The sequence below is a fragment of the Polistes canadensis genome, unplaced genomic scaffold (genome assembly GCF_001313835.1).
Source record: "Polistes canadensis isolate GaletaPanama2010 unplaced genomic scaffold, ASM131383v1 scaffold_48, whole genome shotgun sequence".
In the NCBI taxonomy this organism is placed as follows: domain Eukaryota; kingdom Metazoa; phylum Arthropoda; class Insecta; order Hymenoptera; family Vespidae; genus Polistes; species Polistes canadensis.
Window position 1 is genome coordinate 848063 of NW_014569595.1, and position 23533 is coordinate 871595.

At 29.2% G+C, this 23533-nt stretch overlaps 2 protein-coding genes and 3 non-coding genes across 9 annotated transcripts in view; 1 reads left to right on the forward strand and 4 right to left on the reverse strand.

The window, feature by feature from the left end:
• The window catches only part of LOC106785328 (putative glucose-6-phosphate 1-epimerase), a 28137-nt gene extending 26918 nt beyond the window's left edge, over window positions 1-1219 (reverse strand). Inside the window, exons 1-2 of the mRNA XM_014745695.1 lie at window positions 1056-1219; window positions 225-276 (exon numbers count right to left, since the gene is read on the reverse strand). Coding sequence (XP_014601181.1) covers window positions 225-276; window positions 1056-1125 — 122 coding nt within the window. The 5' untranslated portion in view covers window positions 1126-1219. The remainder of the gene's footprint in view (window positions 1-224; window positions 277-1055) is intronic.
• A 426-nt stretch (window positions 1220-1645) lies between these two features.
• Window positions 1646-23533, forward strand: part of LOC106785327 (FERM domain-containing protein 5) — a 49147-nt gene continuing 27259 nt past the window's right edge. For 3 of the 5 annotated variants that reach the window (XM_014745689.1, XM_014745691.1, XM_014745692.1), the window contains exons 1-2: window positions 1646-2177; window positions 18026-18130. In XM_014745689.1, coding sequence (XP_014601175.1) covers window positions 2082-2177; window positions 18026-18130 — 201 coding nt within the window. In that variant the 5' untranslated portion in view covers window positions 1646-2081. The remainder of the gene's footprint in view (window positions 2178-18025; window positions 18131-23533) is intronic. The other 2 variants (XM_014745693.1, XM_014745694.1) reach the window with 2 other exon arrangements.
• On the reverse strand, window positions 11268-11339 carry Trnac-gca. Its single transcript has one exon. It is a non-coding gene; the product is annotated as a tRNA-Cys (tRNA).
• Window positions 13587-13658, reverse strand: Trnad-guc. Its single transcript has one exon. It is a non-coding gene; the product is annotated as a tRNA-Asp (tRNA).
• On the reverse strand, window positions 14826-14897 carry Trnad-guc. The gene has a single exon. It is a non-coding gene; the product is annotated as a tRNA-Asp (tRNA).

Here is a 23533-nt window from a genome sequence, read left to right on the forward strand (position 1 = left end):
TTCAATAAATATTAAAAATATATATATATAAATTTGTATAAAATATTAAATTATTTATTCGAAATGATTTATAACTCGGATAGATCAAGGATAATTTCAAAGCATTATAATATCAGTTATAAAATCGAATCATGTTTATAATATTCAATGTTTAATTTTAAATTATTATCGCGAGGCGTTTTATAAATGGAATAAATCTATTGACAAACTTTTTTATAACTCACCTTACGAAGAGTTGCTCCTGATTGTTAACTCGCCAAGAAACTACGGTTGCACCTATGAAAAATAGAAGGAAATATGATAATCTTCATATTTAATCGTTTCATTTGAAATCCGCGCGAACGCGTACCCGCCATTTTTCAAATTCGACGTTAACTTAGGCGCGCCACTTTTTGAAAGCACGAAAAACACTCGGTTCAATTTTTTTATTCTTCTCGAATTAAAAATCATATTGATATCTTAATTGTTGTATCTATTAAAAAAAGAATAAAGTAAAATCTTATTTTGCTAGTCAAAGTTAATGAATATTACAGTGAATCGATAGATTTTTATCGATTATACGGTCACATAATCGTCAATATGTAATATATAGGAATTAGCGTTTCAAACTTCATGTCGCTAGTTACACGAGAATACAAAAAAACGAAGAAAATAAATATATCTTAATGTGAGATCATTTTAAACTAAAAAAAAAAAAGATAATCTTCACGTCACGTAATTGCGTACTCTCACATTTTACATGTAATATTTAGAAAATTATTAGCAATTTATTTTCCGTATTTATCGCACTATGCTCGTAATATTTGTTTATTTCACGAGAAGGAGAGAGAAAAATCTCCTTCCATTCCGATTCACCGAAACGTTTTGCACGTTAGTCGTTGAAATCGTACAATGATCGTCCTTTTTACGATCGTATTCTTCCTGTTTCAATGGCTTATTTATTATCACCGGTTATTTATTATATATATCTCTCTTTCTTTATTTTTCTCTCTCTCTCTCTCTCTCTCTCTCTCTATCTCTTTATTTTTTTACGTATGTACTCGCGAATAACGCACCGTGTAGATTGATCGTGCAGGTGGTATTGTTGCCCCTGTCCAGGACGACAACGCTGGTAGCCGCTGCCATGTTTGAATCGTGAATGCGCCTCTCGAAACGACCAACCTTTGTTCAATGTCCCCCGGGCTGAATTCTCCCACCACCGCGATTTACTTTTTACCCCCACCACTCCCAGTCAATTACCGTCCCAGCGGCCTTTCCCTTTGATCGACGCTAACGCCACCGTAATTTACTGCAACACCTCGTCGCGGACGGATCGATGAGTTAAAATTTGGTGTTATTTTGTCAATACTTTTTTACCGACAGTCTTATATCGTATATCGGTAAAGTAGAAAATTCATTTACGAACGATCCGTACTATTTCACAAAGTAATCGTTCGGTCGATAAATCAAATCTTGTTATTATATCTATTAAAACAATAGCGCGCGTAGTCATTTTACCTAATCAATTGGTGTAATATAAGAGTGTTGATTATTAAAAAAACAAAAAATAATCGAGATTTATATATCTGCTGTAAGTAATCAGAAATTAGTAACGAATGAAGAAATTGTAGCAGCGCATGCTCCAGGACAGACACGACAACGTTGTAAGCGCACTCGAGACTACGAATGTGGCAACGTTGGTGTGGTTGCTCGAACGAAGTGCAAAACTAAGAGAAAGAGAGAGGGAGAAATATATAATCCAGAGTGTGTAAAGTGGTGGTGGTAGTGGTGGAACGGTAGTAGAACCGAAATCGGGGAAGCTTTGTGTGTTCCGCCGTGACGGTGGTGATGCGTCGTCGTCTATGTCTATGTCTATGTTGTTTGCCGTCGTGCGCCGTGTCAGCTCTCAACGAGGGTCACGGGATAAGAAAAGTAGTATAGTAGTAGGAGCTAAGCACGCCGGTGACCGTAAACGTCACCGTCTGCGCCAAAACCGCTAAGACGGTACGTGCCTAATCAAACAGGGCAGTGTGTGGTGCTGTGTGGTAAGGGATGACGACGGCCGGGGGGATGATAATAGGGGTGCCGACTTGAGGACAGAAATGTTGAAGTTCGGTAGCAAGAGCGACGTTACCGTGGTGCACCGCGCCACTATTCGACTTTTGGACGATTCCGAGATTATCCATTGCGACTTTGAGGTCAGTTTATTTATCAATTCCTTTCTTCTTTCTTACCATTCGTATAAACTTTATTCCTCTTTTTATTATTTATATATTTATTTAGTCTCTTTTTTATTATAATATTATTTTTATCTTTATAAGTATGCAATACTTTTTGTATGTAAGTATACCGTCTCCATGCGTAGAGTGATTATACCACATTGCATTTTCCCTCTCTCTTTTTATTTATTTATTTATTCTAACTAACGTGGAATAAAATAGTAGATACGTTTTACATAATCATATTGTATCTTAATGGTCGATCCAAATTTAGGAAATATTATTTCTTCACTCGTTAAAAAGACTCGTAAGCACAAACAAGGGTATGAAAAGCAACGATGACATTTCTGACCCATATACATACATATGTATATGTCCACCTCGAGGGTGGTGATCCGAAATAATCGATCGCTTTAATCCCTCTTCAACTTTTTTTTCCTCTCTCTCTAACTCTCTCCCACTTGAAAATATTCTAAGCTAACCGAGGATAACTTTATTCTCTCTCTCTCGTATCCTTTTCGCATAGAAGCACTCGGGCTTTGACTCCTCTAACCGATCAATACGAATCTAAACAAAATCAACATCCTTATACCCACGTTGTCTTTATCTCTCTCTCTCTCTCTCTTTTTTATTTTCTTTATTTTATGTTACTTACCCAGGGTCACGCTTGTCAGTCATGTTGAGAAGATCCTTTCCAGTTTTCTTCCCCAATTTTCTGCCTCATTTGTACTTCTTGTAAGTAGTCTTTCTCTCTCTCTCTCTCTCTCTCTCTCTCTCTCCCCCTCTCTCTCTCTTTTTCTATCTCTCTTCGCAGTGGAACAGAATCGGCGCGCTTGAATCGATTCCAGAATAGTGTGAGAAAGAGAGATAGAGAAGCACTGGCAGTGGCAGGGGGTGGTAGAGGAGAAAGGAGGCGGAGAAAGGAGGTGGAGAAAGGAGGTGGAGAAAGGAGGTTTTGTCTGTCAAAAAAGCAAGGAGATGCGTTCGCGACTAAAACGTGTGCCGATTACTACGAGCACACGACTTTGACATTTCCACGTTGCGCGTGTTCAACAAAACGTCGATCCTATCCTACCAACGATAGACTTTATGTTATACGTTACATGTATCTATGTGTTTCTATGTGTATATGGTGATTCATTCACAATAATATAACTTCTAATATATTTAATATTCCATTTTTTTTTAATATATTTTTTTTTCTCCTCTTAATTTTACAAATATATGAAGATTTATTATTTTTTCTTTTTAAAGAAACGCGTCAATTGTATTTTATGAATTCGTTCAATTAATTCAAAATTTTGTGTTCTAATGATCAAATTTGTATGTGTATTTTGAATTGTGCGAATTTATAATCGATTATTATACGACGTTCTCAATAAAATGAGATTATTTTTTTTTGTATTTTTTACCTGCAAGAAGTTTGTACATTTAATCAATACGTTTGTTTTTCTTTTACTTTATTAAGAAAAGATTTTTGTTTTACCTTTTATTAGTTCGCGTAATGCGTTTTGATTTTATTTTAAGAAAGTGAAAACTTCGTTTATCATTTTTTTAAATTATTAGTTTTAAAAATAAAACCTAAACAAAAAACGTTTAATTTTGAGATCGTTAAATTGCGAATGAAAATAGGTTTTTTTTTTTCTGGTGTTAGTTTCTTCTTTTACCAAATCGTCAAATAAGTAAGATACGTATTTGTATAATAAATTGATTGTCTGCGATTTCTCGTTGTTCGAATTTCGAGGTAATCTTTCAAAGTCTCTTCTTATTTCTTATTTAGATTTGATCGTTTATAACACGTATTTTTTGTATTTACGAGACATTTTCACGATAGAACGTTACTATTTATTCCTTGTTTGGAAATAATTTGTATTCTTTTCAACAACGAAACTTACGTAGCACTCGTGTTCGGCATTTTCTATCAACAATCATAATAATTATTCATAAATCTCAATGTTCTTCAATTCTTTATTTGTAATCATTTATATCTATTACTTTTTTGTCGTTTAAATTATAAATATTCAGAGTTTTATTTAATTTTTCTTTTTTTTCTTTTCATTTACATACAAATTATACATATATTACGCTTATAAATATTTATTATCATATGTTTTATTGTAAACATTTTTAGAATTCATTTTTCCATCCTTTCGATATATTTCTTTTAACATTATTATTATTATTATTATTATATTGTCAGAATGTCGTGTAATTTTTCTATTTTTTAATACAATTGAAGGTAAGCTTGCTTAAAGAAATATTTTTGGTAGTGTGTTAAGAACACTTAAAGATGTTACACACACACACACACACACATACTAGAGCGTTGATTATGATTGTAATTATCTTAATTGAAGCGTGACATGAAGAAAACATAAATATACACATACACACGTATATAAACCGAGCAGACAGATATGTATATGTATTTATACCTATACTAATATCTAATATTACGAATTCATACACACATATTGCGTGTAAATCCGTGTACGACCCTTTTCCTATTTCAAGCACTGACGTAATAATCCATCGAGATAGATGATGGGATTTTTTTATAGTGTTACCATGCGATTTAATGTAATGAATGATACCATCAGACTAGATTTCCTACTCCTATTATAGTTTATTGCGAATTTACTCAAATACCTTCTGACAATTCTTATCGTAGATCTTTCAATATTCATTTGAATGAAATATCGTTTAATCGATATCAAATATTATATAGAAATGTTATTAATGTTTTTATACAAACATCAAAAAGAATAGTTTATTATTTTTTTTATTTATTCGTAATTTTCATACACATTCAGTAATTTTTTATTTTTATTTGTTTTTTTTGGTCTGAAATTATTTAGAAAAAAAATATAATCAAATAAATATTGTATCATTGAAAGAAACTAAATATCATCTATTAATTATTCTAATCATCAAATAATCAGATTAGATATTAAACTTTAAATTTTATTAACTAAACTTTTATTAATAATTATATTGAATTTTTATAATTGATTTTTCATAATACATTCGAGTCAAATAAACGAATATTTTAATGTTAAAACATCTACCTTATTTCTACTTATTTATTTTCTAAATTTTCATTAGTCATTTTTGTTTCTACTAAAAAGCAAAAGTTTATTGCTTTTCATTATTTCACAAAAACTCGACACAATCGTATAATTAAAGTATAATAAATCATATAGGATTAGGTAATAAACAAATAAAAAAAAGCCAAAAAGAAATGACAAAAGAACGATTTTATCTAGCGGTTAACGTTCTACACACAATTCATTAATTTCTATTCAAAAAATATCTGCTTTGTTTCTATGTATGTGTATATGTATTGGATTAGTAGTAGATCGTTCGTAACGTTGGTAAATTACGTCACGATTCGCCAATCCCATGAATGACGTAACGTACGAGCATCTGACAAGAATTAGCACGCTACATGTTAATGCAAATAGGCAAATAAAAGAATGAAAAAAAAATGATATGTTTAGAAACAGTTTGGAGGAAAAATTTGGTGACTTTTCTTCGATTTTAAAATCGATTCTCCAAATTCTAATAAACCTCTTTGCACTATAATCTAATTTTCTAATTTCTACTTTATATAACGTATACTATTTTATGCGTGTGTGTGTGGGTTGCGTATGATTTCGTTGCGTATGATGATCGTTCGTTTGATTTGAATGTTTGTTAAGTCATTTCTGAAGATTCGTTGTAGTCTTTAGTTATTGGTTGAAATAAAAGTAGGTGTGTATACCTTTTTGATCGAGTTCTAGTATTTCTTAATCTCTCTCTCTCTCTCTCTCTCTCTCTCTCTCTCTCTCTCATGTTAAATTTTATAAAATTGGTTACTGGATATACGATTACTTCAGTATACACATTTATATTCGCACGCAAAAAGAGTACTCGATGAGAGATCTGAGAAAATTGTGTCCCCGTATACGTGTGAGAAGCCTGCATTCATAAAATGCAGTATGTGACGAAAAAACTTATGTTTCGTGTGCCTATACGACAAATATCATCTTGAAAAATGTATCATTTCGGCATGCTAAAAATGTATTTTTCTTATTTATTGTATACTATTTCATTTATAATTCGTAACTTTATTACTTGTGTGAGTGGTGCGTAATAATGTTAATTTCTTAATCAAATTTATATCGTTAGTAAAAAATAAATTCAGACTTCCTATAATACAAATGCATTTGTATCAGAAAATAAGTAATAAATTTCATTTAAAAAAACAAACTTGACCTTTAAATCTTAGAAGTGACTACACCTAGCAAAAAAAATTGACGTCATGTTATACTACCGAATTTTTAATGCAACTTTAGTTCAATAAACTTTTCTGCTACTATCATGAAGTATACGTATTTGGCGTTACACTCTTGTTAAATAATTTTCTTATATTATGCAATTTTTGTTGTCCTATCTACGAGATAAAAGTGAAGAAACCTGATATTAAAAGGGCTTTTAATTTGATTAAGTCCTGTTTACGTTGCACGTTCACGTTAATGTTTAAGAACGTGCGTTTTAATGTGATCAACCATCCCCCTCCTCCCCACCTCTCAACCACGTTTCCTTTTCCTTTGATTTTAAAATCTTGAAAATAGTTGCACCAGCACGTAGACCCTGCATCTGTTATTCTTTATTGTCGGTCCTTGGAATAAAATATTGCATTATTATGTATAATTTAACTTACATTATTCTCAAGTATAATTATACGTTAAAAAATGTAAATTTACCTTATACCAAGATAAACGATAATCTTTTAACTAAACAAAAAATACGTTTATATAATTATTAATCACCTTTTATAATATTGTTCAATAAATTCAAATTTGAAGATATCATCTTTTAAATAAAATGCTGAAAAAAAACTCTCACTTGGCTCGACTAAAAAGTAAACGTTTATCTTGCATTTTTTTCTTTCTTTTTTTTTTAATGTCGATCCAAAATATAACCGTCTACTATTGCTGCTTCGTAGTTAAGAAGAAGTCTTTCTCTCTCTCATAGTTCACTTTTACAGTTCACTCGCTCGTAAAATTTGCTTTTATTAATGTATTAGGTCGACTGTCGCCTAAAAACGAGACGAGACGAGGAAGGAAGAGGATTGGCAAGGGTAGAAAAGAGAGGATGAGATGACTAGTAAGAGAGGGTAAAATAGAAGAAATAAAAGAGAAAGTGTGTGAGAGAGAGAGAGAGAGAGAGAGAGAGAGWGAGAAAGAAAGTAAAATACGAAAAAATGTTTTCTGTCATTTTCTTTTCTTACTTTTTTTTGATCTCTCTCTTTCTTTATTTATCTTTATTTTTCACTTGGATCTGACGTAGCTTTCAAAGTGTGGCCTAAAAAACGTAACAAGGAACAAGAAATAAACAAAACAAGGGGATGCCTTTCTCTCTTCTTCATTTTCTTTTTCTCACTTTTTTCTTTTACCTATCTTTTCACTTCTCTCTCTCTCTCTCTCTCTCTCTCTCTCTCTTTCTGTTTCTGTCCGTTCTTCATTTATTACTCACTTTCCTCGGATTTTTATACAGGAAGGAAGAAGACACTCACAATCAGTTCTTTTCCTTTTTCGTTTCTTCATATTTATTTTCTTATTTTTCTCTCGTGTTTGTTTCTCCCTCTCATTTTGATTCATTTTTTTGTCGAGTTGTTTCCATAGTTTTGTTCACACTTCATCATCCTCAGTTAACCACAGAATTTTACTTTCGTCAGGGAGGTGGGAGAGAGCATACTTTTCTTTGACAATATTTTTCTTTCTCGCACAAAGTTTCAATCTTATTGTTAGTTCTTGTCTACTTGTCGTTAACAATAAATAACTTCCTTGTACTCCCTTATTCTTCACTTTTCTTCTCCACTCCTTTTTTTCGTTTCATTTTTTTTCCTCTTCACTGTTTCTTCTACATCTTGTAGAGGAAGGGGCAAGGGGGTATGAATATATATGTTTTTGCTGTTGACGCAAATAAACGAGTAATTATGTAATCTTTGAGCAACGTTCGTTTGACTAATTAACGCAGTTATTACTTTTTTTTTTATTTAAAAAATTACAAAACATCTTGTTATTTCTCATTTTTGTTCTTCTTCTTTTTCTTTTTTTCTTTCTTTTTATTTTTCTCGTTGTTTTTTCCCCTGTTTTTTTTGGATTTCTTTTTATTATCGTTGATTTTCCATATTCATTTCTGATCTTGTTATTTTTCTTTTCTTTTACTTTTATTTATTTCTAAATAATAATTCGAATATTTTCATATAACATTCTTGCGCCATTTTGCAATAAAATAATCTTACTTTTGTTAGCATTAATTTGTATATTTTATTATTTCTATATTATTCGTAACTTGTAATCCAAATGTAAGTTTGTAGTAAAATTTTGATGTTTTACGTCTTACAAAAGATAAAAGTAGTAGTAATATCTTATCTCGGTTTTTTTCTTTTTTAATATCATTAATTTTCCATTTTTATTTCTTCTGTCCTTTTTTTATGTACTTTTATTTATTTGTAAACTCGTAATCCAAATATTCATCGTGGAAGCCGAACATTTTGATGTTGCTTCTTTTAGGTAGGAAACTTTATGGATCATAGGAGGAAACTGCTACTAGTATCATCCTCGTTTTATGATACAAGATCCTTCAAGGTATCATAAATCGTTAATAATAACGAGTGTAAAGATATACGATCAAAATCACATTTTGTTGAACTTTGTGCGTAGGACTCACTAGCTTGAACGATACTGTTTTTATTACTTTTTTTTATTTTTATATAATTGATATATAAAATATATAAAAACATTATTTAAATTATTCTTTTTTTATTGGAGATAAAAATAGTGAGATACAATTTTTTTTCGGATACACGTAATTCGAACGCAAAAAGTTGTCACAGTTTAGCAAAAAAAAAAACCTTACATTGAAAACAGTATTTTTCTGTTTAGTAGGAGATATTTCAAAAAATATTACTTTTTCTTTCTATAATTTGTTACTTCTACGAAACCTTCTTCTACAGGGTATTTCGATATTCTAAGAAATATTTTAAACCAACAAAAAATATTCAATCTTTTTTTTTTAAATTATAAGATAGTATTACCCTTTTAATAAAAAATATCTAAAAAATCTCATCTAAGTTACTCAAAAGCCTGACATAAAACAAGGTACTAATGATAAGTTATAAATCTAATTTATATCAGATTTTAAATGACATCTAATTAGTGTTTTTTATTAAACATTAAGATGACATTACCCTAAAAAATATAAAAATCTAAATAACACAAAAACCTAATGTGTTAGTATATTTTAACCAGCAGATTTTAATTGTACGCATAAAACAACGCAGTAATGATAAATATTACAGAAAAACATTTACGCAGAAGAAACATTTAACTAGTATTATGTATTAAATTTTTCGTGTTCATTTTTGTTTATGTATCTTTTTTTCTTTTTTGTAATTTCTTTTATATATTATTTTTTTTCTTTTACATGGCAAAGAAGAAAAATTCTTCAAAAAAAATTTGAAGAAAGGTGCATGAAAATGAGGTAGCTTGAAAATAGGACGGGGTTTTGTAGCTGGGTTTCAAACTGAACCAGTAGTCGTTTCTTCAAGATTCAGTTCCTTTCTCTCGCTCTCTCTCTCGCTCTTCCTCCCTCCCTTCCCCCCCCCCCTTCTCTCATTATTCTTCCTCCTCAAGTGAAGTGTACGGAAGGTTAATTAATTCGTCGGTTCGTTTCCTATTAAAAACGTCTGTGCGGTTTACTTGAAAACGTAGACTTCCCTCTTTTTCTATGGTTTTTAAAATGTGCAATCTTTTAATACGTTTTATAGTAAACACATTTTTTTTTTTTTTTACATATTTACGTAATTAGATATTTTTCCAACAAAATATCTAATTTATATTTTCCATTTATATCTTTTAAGAACAAATAATATTAATTTTAATTGATATATTTTATTTTTTATTCAGCTATTTGAAACAACATTTTATATATCTATGTTTCTAAATGAATTCTTTTCAGATTTTCTTTTCTCTTGATTTTTCTCAAATATATTTTTTTTTAAACATATGTATATTTAATAATAGAGATATTTATTAAACATAGTTTGGAATCTTTATTAGAACGTGATAAAGAAACTGATGTTAAATTAATTTACCTAGAACATAATTTGTACAATTTGAACGTGAAATTCTTCTAAATTGTACGTGTAATAATAGGAGTTTCTCTATAATCGATTTAAACTAACTAAAGCAACGTTTTCACGAATTCAAACAAAACCATATTTAATATGTGATATAGAATAAAAAGAAAGTATAAGACCTCCTTCCCTCCCCTTACCCCAGATAGATAAGAGAAAATTATTCAACTTTGTCGGTTGTTTATCGTTAAACGATAAAATGTTTCCGGTCGCAAATGGAAAAAATGGTAAATATTAATAACGTGCCTTTCTCGAAAATAGAAGTTTAATAAGCGTCGTATCGTATGCGTTGATTGATAGCCACCGAAGATCGTATCGTGTTAATGTTTATTTATAGTGACCCATTGTTCAACCTATATTCTACATTAGCGTAACATTATTGGATCTCTACAGGGTTGTGTGTTGGTTTCTGTAATAGAATTATATATTTATAAAAATGGTACATACACACACATACTGGGTGTAAAAATTAATTTATCTTGAAATTATTTGAACTTTAATTAAATGAAATTTAATATTTATTTATGCAGATATATTAACTATCTTACGAAAGGATAAGAATTATTTCCATATCCTATTTGTTTGACGATTTAAAAACATTAACTATTACGTTCAATCTTAATTTGTCTTTACTTCAATAAAATCCTTTCAATTTCATTAGTGCAAAACGTATTTTAAACATATTGATTAGACATTTTTTTTCTCGATAAAATCCATCATTTATTGTTACTTATAATTATTTCTTCAAAACAAATAATTTGATCTACGATTACATAAATTGTTATTAAGGATGTTTAGGTTGTGTTAGTTAATATTAACGATGAAACAAATATTTGCGAATAAAGTTGTTTTTTCTTTGCAAGAATAGAAAAAAAAGAATTAGGGGACACCCGGGTTTGAACCGGGGACCTCTCGATCTGCAGTCGAATGCTCTACCACTGAGCTATATCCCCAGATATCAGCTAGTTCTGTTCTAGTTTATCTCAGAACCAAATGCAATGATATTTCTTGTGTGTGTATTGATAAGAAACTAAATGTGCATTTATTTAAATAAATTTTAAATAATTAATAGATACACATATAGGACACCCTGATGCATACAATGATATCTGTATGTGTGTTATAATAATAAGAACAAATACATATTCAAATGTCTTTTACTGATTGTGAGATAAATAACTAATAAAAACCAAATTATATTTGATTTTGATAATTATAACAATGAATTTATTTTTATATAATTCGAACAAGTCATGAGTGCATTTACGTTGAAAAATAATTCGAAATTGTTGATTTATATTGTTACTCGTTATTCTATTATTTATTCATTCATTATTGTCTCATTTTGTTTTCGTAAAATATAATTAATTAATGGTTTATCTTCTGAAGGTCTTTTCTATTCGTGACGTAACGTTAGCTTAGTATTATTAATTCAGCATAAGAGAAGGTTAACGATCTCTTATCTTTATCTTTACCTCTCTCTTTTTAAACAGAAGGATATTACCAGGTCTCATGAGTAGGTGGATATATTATTACGGAAATGGCACATTTGTATATGTCTCTTAGGATCATTCAATGAGATATAATCAAACTTATGGACGACAATAATATTTAAGTCTAGGTCAAGTAACGACCATGGGTCTATAAGTTCTTTACTGTCTTCTGTCTTGGTTCTACTGAAACCAAAGTAAGGTAGACAATTAGAAAGAGAGAAATAAAAAGAATAGTATACATATAGGTTTAGCAGGTTTGCATATATAATACTTACTATCTAGAGTCCCTAGACTGTAATAATTTTTCAATTAAATTTAAACTTACATTAGAATTTATTTTCTGTTTCTTCTTTTTTTTCTAGCCGTTTCTTTTCTTTTATATTTGTCATATAAAAACTTGTTGTTAATTTTTATTAGTAATTATAAATATTTATTTAAAAACAATTTTAGTTGTTTATCGCGTCCAAAAATAAAATTATTACTAAAAGTGTCACAAGGAAGTTGGACAGGTTAAAAATTTGTAGAACGTTATTTCGATCTTATTGAACGTTTGATTATTCACTTAATAATTACCATTATTTTAATAGGAACTGTAAATTTAACATCCTTAGATACACTTAAGCAGCATAACTATTCTTTATATATTCTATTAGAATATATTCTTATTTAGAATCCTGAGTTAGTAATAATTTGTTCATTTAATTGGAAATAACATAGACTATCATTATTTTGAATAAAAAAAAAACTACATTCCCCTTGAAAAGAAAATATTTGAACAATCTAGAATTAAATGAATAGAAATATTTTCTACCATTATTCACTACAAGAATTATATAACTTGCCTTGACAATCTCGAATTCTCATTTCAAATGTCACAATGAAAAGGATGTAAATAATACTTCGAGAGGGAAAATGTCAAAATTGCAAAGTTCGCTTTTAACTATATTTTTCCCAGCAAAGCATTCTTATCCTTATCCTTGTGAATCTTCGAACATACTATTCTACCAGATATAATCAGAAAAATTCTTAAACCAGTTACAGAAAAGTTAATGTCACAGTTAGATGGGAGTGATCCTGGTAATCAAGTTCTACAACTTTTAATTTAATCAAACTTAAACTTAAAAACAATTCTACTTTCTCGTTAATCTTTCATTTATCTTCATTAACATTGATAGAGAAGTAGATAATTCAATAAATAACATTACATAAGGATCGGTCAATAAACTTATTGTAAAACATCAAAAATAAGTGAAAGAAACACAAATTAATCAATACTTTTTAAAAGCAATTAGCTTATTATCGTACACACGTTCACACACACACAGAGAGAGAGAGAGAGAGAGAGAGAGACACACACATGCACATATTCATGCACACACCGATCGATTTGATTTGTGAATGGTTCATATGATTAATCACTTTTTCCTCTCTTATCCTTATCACAACTTGTTCGAGTTTCCGCCCTCACTTTGTCGTCGTTTAATTTACGATATACTTTTTATATTTACAAAAATTGTTAAAAAATAATTGTTCCAAATTTTAATAAAGTGCGAAAGATTTAACGAACTAATCGTGGTTATAATATTGAAAGAGTTAAAATAAAAAAATCTTTGGGAAAGTTGTTTATTAGATATATTAATTACTAGTCTGTAGATATTTTTTTTGTTATTTGTATTGATATTATTATTTAAAAAAAAAAAAAAGATCCTCCCCGGCGGGGAATCGAACCCCGGTCTCCCGCGTGACAGGCGGGGATACTAACCACTATACTACCGAGGATTGTTGAACGCAACCACTTAATAGAAGATCCAGCCACGAATCTATTACTTTTTTTTTTTTATCGCGGAAATAGAATATAACAATTAAGAAAAATCGTGTAATATATATATATATATAAAGTATCGATGGAAAGTTATTATTTTTATAACGTGTTTTACAGTAATAAACATTTTTAAAATAAAAAAGTAATCGTCATCTGTACATAGGGAATATTCAATAGATGATAAATATGTGGGGTTGGGGGAATTCGAGAAGTGTGCATGTCGAGGTTTCTAGAATTATTAATAGACGATTTCTTTATAAGTATTACCAAGTAAATGTTATTATTTATTTGTCATATTATATGTGTATGGTATGAGTATAGGTGAGTGAGATAATATATCGGTTGACGAAAAAGAAAGAAACCGTTTCGTTAGATTAGAGTGTTTGTTTAGGCTGTAAGGTTACACCGTCTAGCCTTGTCGCCTTTGAGTGGCCCCATCGAAGTCTCTCGAACGTTCCCGATCCAAAAGTGTATTGTAGGCGTCAATGTAACTATCTAATAAGGAACTATGTTTTATATCTTGCAAACTGATTCGTTATGCAACTAAATAACTGATCTAATTGTAAGAAGTAGGAGCAGGAAAAAATCTATAAAGGTTTTGGACAAGGACATTAGGCTTTCTTTTACATCTCCGATATTCAGCACTCTTCTTTTACATCATTCTTTTACATCTGATATGCATATCTTATAACTTCTAATTTTTCTCTAGACTTAGAACTTTTCTGTTAAATCCAGTATTTCTGTTTAATAAGTCTGTATTCTGTTTTAGTTAATAAGTCTGATTTTTGTTTAGAAGAAAAGTTATAAGAAAAAGGGTAAGCACTTTATTTTAATTCCTTATCAGTGGGAAAAGTTCACTTTTTTCTAATATCGAGCCTTCCTGAATTCTGAGTATAATCTGTGAACGAAGGTTGACCTAAACCAGAGGAAACAACATTTCTAGTCGTGTAAAGGGATAGAGATTAACGTCATTCCAGGCCAAGTATCGGACGAAAATTCTAAAGTTCTATTTAATTTTTCACAATTATTTTATTGTTTCTTTTAGTCATATATTTTTCGCATTGTTTATTTTATTTTCACTTCGTTCTTCTTTGTTTCGAAAAAAAAGAGAGGAAAAAAAAACCCTCCCCGGCGGGGAATCGAACCCCGGTCTCCCGCGTGACAGGCGGGGATACTAACCACTATACTACCGAGGATGCTTGGTGCGACTTTGTTATATATTATGAATTAAACTTAACAGTATGGCACAAATGAGAAATTAACCCTTTGCACTCGGTAGGTGAGTCTCACTCACCACGCGATTTTATGCCGCAACTCGAGAAGTGATTGTCGCTCACCACTTCGTACGCAGCGGTAACTTGATGCGCGTCGATAGTTGTTAAAGTTTAATTTCTTCGACAAAGGTTCCTACGCTCTCTTTGTATAATCTTATAAAGTGTAAAATGATATTTCTTYAAATAGAGATAAAACTTTCTTATCAGAAATTAGTACGCAGTTACGAACCGGACTGCATTTTTGGTCTCAGTTCGAACCTGACAGCCGTGGCAAAGAATCTAGAAAAGTTATAGTTTTTGATCCATAGTACCATGAATCGTGGTAACGACATAAGCTCTAGTGAAGATGAGTTTGATTTAGAGTTGCTAAAYGAGGAAATTACAGCTATACACAGAGAGCTTGACGAAACAGCGAACGCGAGCAGTGATGAAGARAATGAGGAAGTAAGAGGTGTAAGAAGGCGAAAAATAAGAATAATAGACAGTGAAGGTGGTAGTGACAATGACAGTGTTGCTGAAGATGTCCCACAATCCGACAGTTCCGAATGGATTAGCTRTCCAGAATYCRAAGAAATACCCCAGAGAATCAAGCACGTGCTCGAGCTTCAACCTCAACGTCCAGTTTTGAAAACGACCGCTTAAATAAAAAGCTGCACAATATTCTAACAAGAGTTAGGAAGGATTGCAAAGTCTGCTCTCAACGAAGTACACCTGGCAAAAGAAAATAAACAACGTACTATTGTGATACTTGTCCCGATAAGCCGGGCATGCATCTTGGCAATTGTTACATAAAATATCACACAAAACAAAATTACAAAGAATAATGTTGAAAAAATTATCCTTGTAAACATCTAAATATACATTGAGTATTAAAATATAAAAGTTTTGTATGTTACTTTGCGTGTGTAATCATTTTATGTTAGCRDCAGTAAAGTCACGAAAAGCGCTACAAAACGTCTCGAGTTGCTGGTAGGTCCGCGCAGAAACGGCCCCGAGTGCAAAGGGTTAATTGACATTCTTTGAATTATTACCACATAGTAGTTCCACAATTAATATTTATCACATATGTATGTATAATAATTAAGGTCTTCAAACTAGCATTAAGAATACAATTAAATTATTATATATGTTACCGGAATAGTGGGAAATCAGGCAATGTCAGCAATATCCCGGCATTGTCCTCAATGCAAAGCGTTGTTTCGAACAAAGTCGAAAATTTATTCGTATCTCTGACATTTCCTAGATATTCTGTTAAATGACAAATGAGAAACCGGTAAAGTAAAAAAGCAGATATGAAATAAAAGAACGTTCTAATCGACAACATAAATTTATATAACACTTTTAATATCATTCTAATAACAGGAAAACGTTATTAAAAAGCTTTGTGGAATTTTAATTATTCATGTCCTTGTTAGTATAATCTCAGAGCATACGTGTATACATACATGTATATATAGATATACATAGATAATAGGTACACTTTGATATTACCATCCATAGGTACACGTGTAATTACCATCGTGTAATAATTACCTTCGTGTTTTGTTTCATGCAAAGTGGTAGTAATACTGTCATCTATAGTGTACAAAGGTCACAGTTAAGAAATAGAGAGAGAGAGAGAGAGAGAGAGAAAGAAAATAATAGATAGATACAGATAAACGGAAAATAATGACAGGTGATAAAAACTTATTATACTATTATATTACATTTACGTAATAATTGTCTAGTATTCGAAACACGACATTTAAATCCTCCTTTATATTGTTTTATTTTTATTTATTTTTTTTATTAATATGCAGATAATTTTTAAGATTAATTTATAAGATTATTTTTATTAATATGCAGTGGATTACTATTCAACGAATCTTATGATTTATTTTTTAATTAAAATTATTTACTTTATTATAATAAATTTTATCGAATTTTGTGTTGATTCACACTGTTTACCACTATCATAATTACTGGAATATTTATTTATTGCCACCTTGCCATCAATAATCTTCCTTCGGGTTTATTCATAATTCTTGGGACACTTTTTATATACAAAATAGAAACTATAATTTATTTAATTCCTATTTTTATAATAAAAATATTGATAAATTTGATATTTTATCAGTTTTTAAATAGATGCTTAAATATTTATAATAAAATACAATACATTCATTAAAAGTCAATATATTAAAAATTTGAAACGTGTAACATTTAATATTGAAATATTATTATATAATATATAATATAAATGTGTCACATATTGATATTTATATTAAGTTAGTATCAAGGAATCAATATTTTTGTCACACCAACTAGTAGATCTTTATCTGCAAGTTAACTTAGCGTGTTTGGAAACATTAAGGGTATCAAACCGTTTCCTTGCACCCAACTATACCTTTGCCTTTCCATTTCCCCCTCACGTTCTTCCCTTTTCTCTTATCTCTTAACTAGAAATCTTTGAGTCTTTAGAAACAAGCCACGCTTTCATATACGATATTTCGTTCTAACCATGAAACTTGCCATGTCGTGTGGCTCGTTTTCCAAAGTTCAAGTATCTAAGTAACGTTTAGGTTAGCATGAATGTCGCCATTTGTATGTATGTGTTAGTATAATCCTCTTTTGGATTGTCTCAACCAACTGTTTAGAACCTTTAATAGGTATTTCTAACTTCGATGTTACTTAATTCTACAATTTTATATTTTTTACTTTATTTACATTTACATTTACATTTTTTTCCAATAAGCCTGTAACATTGTGTAGTATACAATACGGTACAATAAAATCAAATTTAGGATTATGTAATAATAGCGGCAATTTTAAAACTGTAAAAATTGTTCAATTTCCGACTTCGTCTGAAGGCGCTTTGCATTGATAACAATGCCGAGGAATTACTAGCAATTCCGGGTTCGACGGTAACATATACATATCGTGATCACTATTAATATTTATTTTGAACATTATTGACCTGTTAACCAATTGAGCAAGACTTTTACTCATTGTTAAACAAACAAGAACATTTTGTTCTCAACTAGGCTAATATTATAATTATTTGATTACAGCCTCAACACAAAGGAATGTACATTCTCGAATATGTGTGCAAGCAACTCAACATTTTGGAAACGGACTATTTCGGACTTCGTTACGTTGATCATTGTAGACAAAGAGTGAGTATTAATTATTAAAGCTAAAATATTTCATATTAACTTAATTGTTATAATGTAATTATAACCAGTAACCATAATATTAATAATATTTTATTATGTCTTTTTATTTTTTAGAATTTATATTGATTAGATTTTCTATGAAATTTAATCATAGTTATTTTGAACTTTTGCAAGATTAAAAATATAAAAAAGAATTGAAGGAATGAGTGAAAGCTTAAAAATAATTTATGAACTTAAGCTGATGCGTTTAATTTTGATGAGTTTAGTATTTGATTTTTAAAATATAAATTGAAAAATATAAATTGAAAAATATAAATTGAAAAATATAAATTGAAAAATATGACATTGAATGTAAAATGATTAATCGTGTATAGATAACTTTATTACAATAATTACAAATAATGTCTAGTTAAATATATGAAATACGAAACATTTTAGGCATGAATTTAAAATTGAATTTATTAGCAAAAGAATAAAATCAAATTAAAAATAAAATACAAAGATTTAAATAGAAATGTATTACTTCAAATTCAGTATTAACAAAATTCTAGATCTCGCGAACGATTAAAATGATAATAAAATGTTTCTTGTCATCTCTTTTATTTTCTTTTGGTTTTTGAACAAAAATATATTAATAGATTAAACCAACTATAAATGGAAGAAGGAGAAAGAGATAAATAAATAAGTAAATAAGTTAGGCAAGTATGGGACAAGAATACAAATGAATAGAATGAACAAATATGAAAGAAAGAAAGAGATAGAGAAAAAGATAGATAAATAATAGGCAAGTAACACAGAGAAAAAGAAATAGATTAATAAACAAGGCAAATGTGGTATAGATAGATAGATAAATAGACAAATACATATATAAAGAAAGGGAGAAAGAGATAGCTAAATTGATCGATAAGATAAGCAAAAGAAAGGAAGAAATAGGGTAAAGAAAAGAAAAGAAAACTAGATAAATAGATTGGCAAGAGAAGTAGGAATGTTAAAGAAAGATAGAATAGGAAAATAAAGTAAGAGAAAGAGAGAGATAGATTAATTAATTGACAAAATAAAATAAATGACAAAAGAAATATTTTTGTGTATTTTTTTCGTCTCCACCAGTCACCAGTTTAATTCACTCGCGGAAATTCTGTCGTAATCGTTATTCTTAGGTCATCGATGTAATTCCGGTATTGTTTAAAAATAGATAGCTGGGTAGGGAGCCTTGAGAAAATATCGGTCTATTCATCGCGTTATATATCTATCTAGATATATATATATATATATAGTACTGTCTTATATAGTATGAATCACAAGTAACAAGATATCGAAAGATAAATCCTCGTTGAATTTTGAGAATAACTAAAATTGTAAAGAAATTTGTTAAAAATTAATTATCATTGTATAATTTGTTGTATGTTAGGATTTTTGTATACTTACGTATACATATAAAAATTACACGTCATAGACAATTTTTCGATGTTTTTGTTACTAATTCTAATTAGATATTGTCTTTATACACGTTTGACGTTTTTTAATTCACCCTGTATATGAGTAAATTGCAAGGTTGTGTTTGCATTAAATAGGAATTGTTATAGTTATTGGTAAGTTTTCATTTACGCAGAAGTTAACGTTAATAGTAGTGTGGGGAAATAAAAGACTACTTATAATCAGCAAGCATATATATTTATATATAATTAAATGATATTATTTGTTAGAATTATTTATGAAATAATTATTTGATTAATTAGATACGTATTTGAACCTTAAAAATTAATTAGGTAATAATACATACTTTTTCTTTTATATATATTATATCAAATTTAAGAATATTTTATTGGTTATTTTAAATGATATAATTAAATATATTGAGCGATTGTTGCCATAATCGGTTTTTATATTTTTTTAATGTCTGTGGGTTTCGTTTAATCAATGTTGGGTAGAATGAGGCGACGTAATATCAGAATAATCTCAATTTTTCAATAACAACCAAATGTTACTGATATAAAGATTCATTAAGATTTAAGATTTGATATGATAGTTAATGATTTAAGATCACTTTTCATTGAATAACAACTGCGATAATTGCAAAAAAAAAATAAATATGGGTAAAGAAAAAGAATAAAAAATAAATGAAGATAGAGAAGTAAAGGATCGGAGAATGAATGGCGGCATGGTTTTTACCACGCGTGGGCCAGGGTCCTTTGAAATTTTGATGCACGGTCAGTCAGTGTTCACCTAACTTTATACGCTTGAAACGCCTAAGGGCTCTCAAAGAGGAAAGTCTTGCAAAGACGATGACAACCAGTGGTTTCATTCAGATGGTGAAGGAAACCAGAGGAGAAGAAAGATCCTCCCACCACACCGTTTCCTCCATTTTTTTTTTTTTTTCTCGTCTTTGTACCTTTGGATATTTTTTTCTTTTTTCATTTTCGACACAATAAAAAAAAATTACGCTACTTTGCGATTAGACTATCAACTTAGATGTCAATTTGAAATTTATTAGATAAAAGAATAAACTGTTTTATATTAATTGAGAACAAAATGTATGTATACATTTTATGTATTCAAAATTGGTGAAAAATTAGTAGATAAATGTAATACAATTGTACAGCACTGAGACTGTTTTAATATAACATTTTTATTTATTTATAATTTAGACTAAATTTAAATAAAAATGAAATTACGATTAAATTTGAAAGAATAATTTGAAAACGATTAATAAAAAATAACCAACCAAAGTAAAATGTATTTTATTAATGGCTTAGATATTAAAATAATTTTTGCGAGTTGGTCCTGGTTACTTTTTCTAGGCTCTTAAATTTTAGTTCCCTCGTTATTTCGATATTTTCCACTTGCTTGTCAAGTTTAAAATAACACCGATGGAAAATAAAAATAAATAGAAGAGATGTAACCTAGAGAGAATTTTTTTTTAAAACATACCGATGTATTTTTATCTTTAAAAAACTAACTCAAGTAATAAAAAGAAGAGGAAACAACAACAAAAATGTTTATAAAAAATAAAGAAACAATATTATTTTCTATTAATTATTATTAGATAGCAGTTTATAATGAAAACAATTATTAATAATTGGTAAAAGATCATTAATTGATTTTAACGAAATGGGACAGAAAGGTCGTGAATGAAGGGATTTTATTGAAGGCCAAGAACAATGGCGAGATTTGATATTTGCGGTAATGAACTTTAAAAGTTCTCAGTTAATAATTATTATAAACTTAATTAAATTAAAAATTAAGAAAAAAAAATCAAATTATTATAATAAAATAATATATTATAGTATAATAAATTATATTATAAAAAAAAGAGATCACAAGACGAATATTTTATCAGAAATAAAAAACAAGAAGATCAAGTTGGTAAGAGAAAAAAATTAATTTGAACAATTTGTAGTTGTTTAACTTTTTTCTTTTGTCTTTTTACAATTAAAAAGCTAATTCATAATAATCTCTAATAATTTTTGAATAGTTCGTTGTGTGTTTGTTGGGGTAATGAAAATTTCATAATTTTGTTCGTGGTATACTTATTCGAGAGAATAGAAATAACTACTGTACGTGTTCTCTCTCTCTCTCTCTCTCTCTCTCTCTCTCTCTTTTTCTCTTTCATCAGTCTACGCTCAGAGTATACGCTTTAAGACCTGGAAAAAAATCAATATTGTCCGCCTAGACATCCGCAGACGTTCGTCAGCTTCTTAAAGATTAATCTCGGTCTGCCCTCTTGATACGTGTACTCTATATCAGCTTCTATTTCTTTTTTTTTTTTATCTTATTATCTTCTTTTTCTTCCTCTTGATATATCAATTTTTATTTATATATCATATTGTTGTCTTTATTATCAACGAAAACGATGAAAAATTTCGTCCATCCAGTCGTACTGGCCGTTAATTTTGAAAACGGTAGTGCAAATTCATTTTTTTGTTGTTATTCTTTTGTTTCGAGAATAAATTAAAATTTTAGCTATTAGTCAATTCAATAAAAATTGATTAATTATGTCGAGTATGGGAATGGTTTTATTAATTTATCAAAATGTAATTTAATTGTATAAATTCAAAATACCCGATACACATGTTATATATATTTTATTTATTATCATTTATTGTCGTTCAGTTAATCGTTTATACATTTTTTTTACAGTCTTTCATGTAAAATTACTTCCTTACTAGCTTTTAATATCACTTAAAGGATACCCTGTGTATTATATTTTTCATTGAAAAAAAAAATAAATCGTGATCACCTTTAACAACGATATAATAATCTTGCGTTGGTTATTAAATAATTGACTTATTAAAATGTTATATTATTTTAGAAAAAAACAAAACACAAACATATATATATATATTTAAATCGAATAGTATTATAGTTTATTCATTAAAATAATCATACTGTACAGATCTTTTTGTTCTTCATTAATCCGTATTTTAATTCCTTATTCGAAATATAGATCGGAAGATAGAAGCAAGAAACTTCGTTCGTTCGTTCGTACAGTTCTGAATTTCATGTAGAATTTCAAAAGCGGAAACTGGAATACTCGAGGTTGCCATCTTGTGGTTGAGAAGATTATAAAGGAATCCGCAAAACCACAATGCAAAACCTTTTGTTTTTGAAAGTTCATGAAATACTTTCTGTCTCACCGACACCACCACCACCACTACCATAACTCGTCTTTGATAAATCATTATCCTATCTTTTGAATGATTTGTTTCATTACTCATGTGTGGGTATATTTTCATTCTTTGATAAACAATTATTGGGTACTATTAAGGTTTCCTATCAATCTTATGGTGGGATCATCACCACCATAGAATATAATTATACAACTAAGGTAAGACTGGTGATATTAACCAAGAACAAAATTGATTTATTGATTCAAGTGAGGAACGTCTGAATGATGATACTCGTTTTGTCTACATTTTTTCATTATGTTTTTGTTTTTATTTTTTGCGAATGAACTCTGACGATGGTAACGGTACACATGGGACATACATAAAATGTTATGAAAAGAAACGTAGAGGCAAGAATGACGATGTTACGTTTTGTTTTGTTGTAATTCTGATAACGAAACGTTTTATGATCTATATAATTGTATTTGATAAAATATCATGTATTTTATTATATTTTATTATTGTTATAATAATATATATTGTTTATTTTGTTAAATATGAAATATTAAAGTAAGGTGTACGCTATTCTTTTTCTTTTTTATATTATTTCTCGAGAGAAAAAGACGAAATTGTAAAAATGTATCCCTGTGAATATATGTTCTAAAATATTTTTAATAAAATCCGGTGGTAGACTACTTTCAAAAAAGATAGTTCGATTCGACAATATCCGTTGGAACATCTTTGTATTACCGACAGGGATGAAAAAGAAGTTGAAGGGTGAGTTACATTATTAACAGAC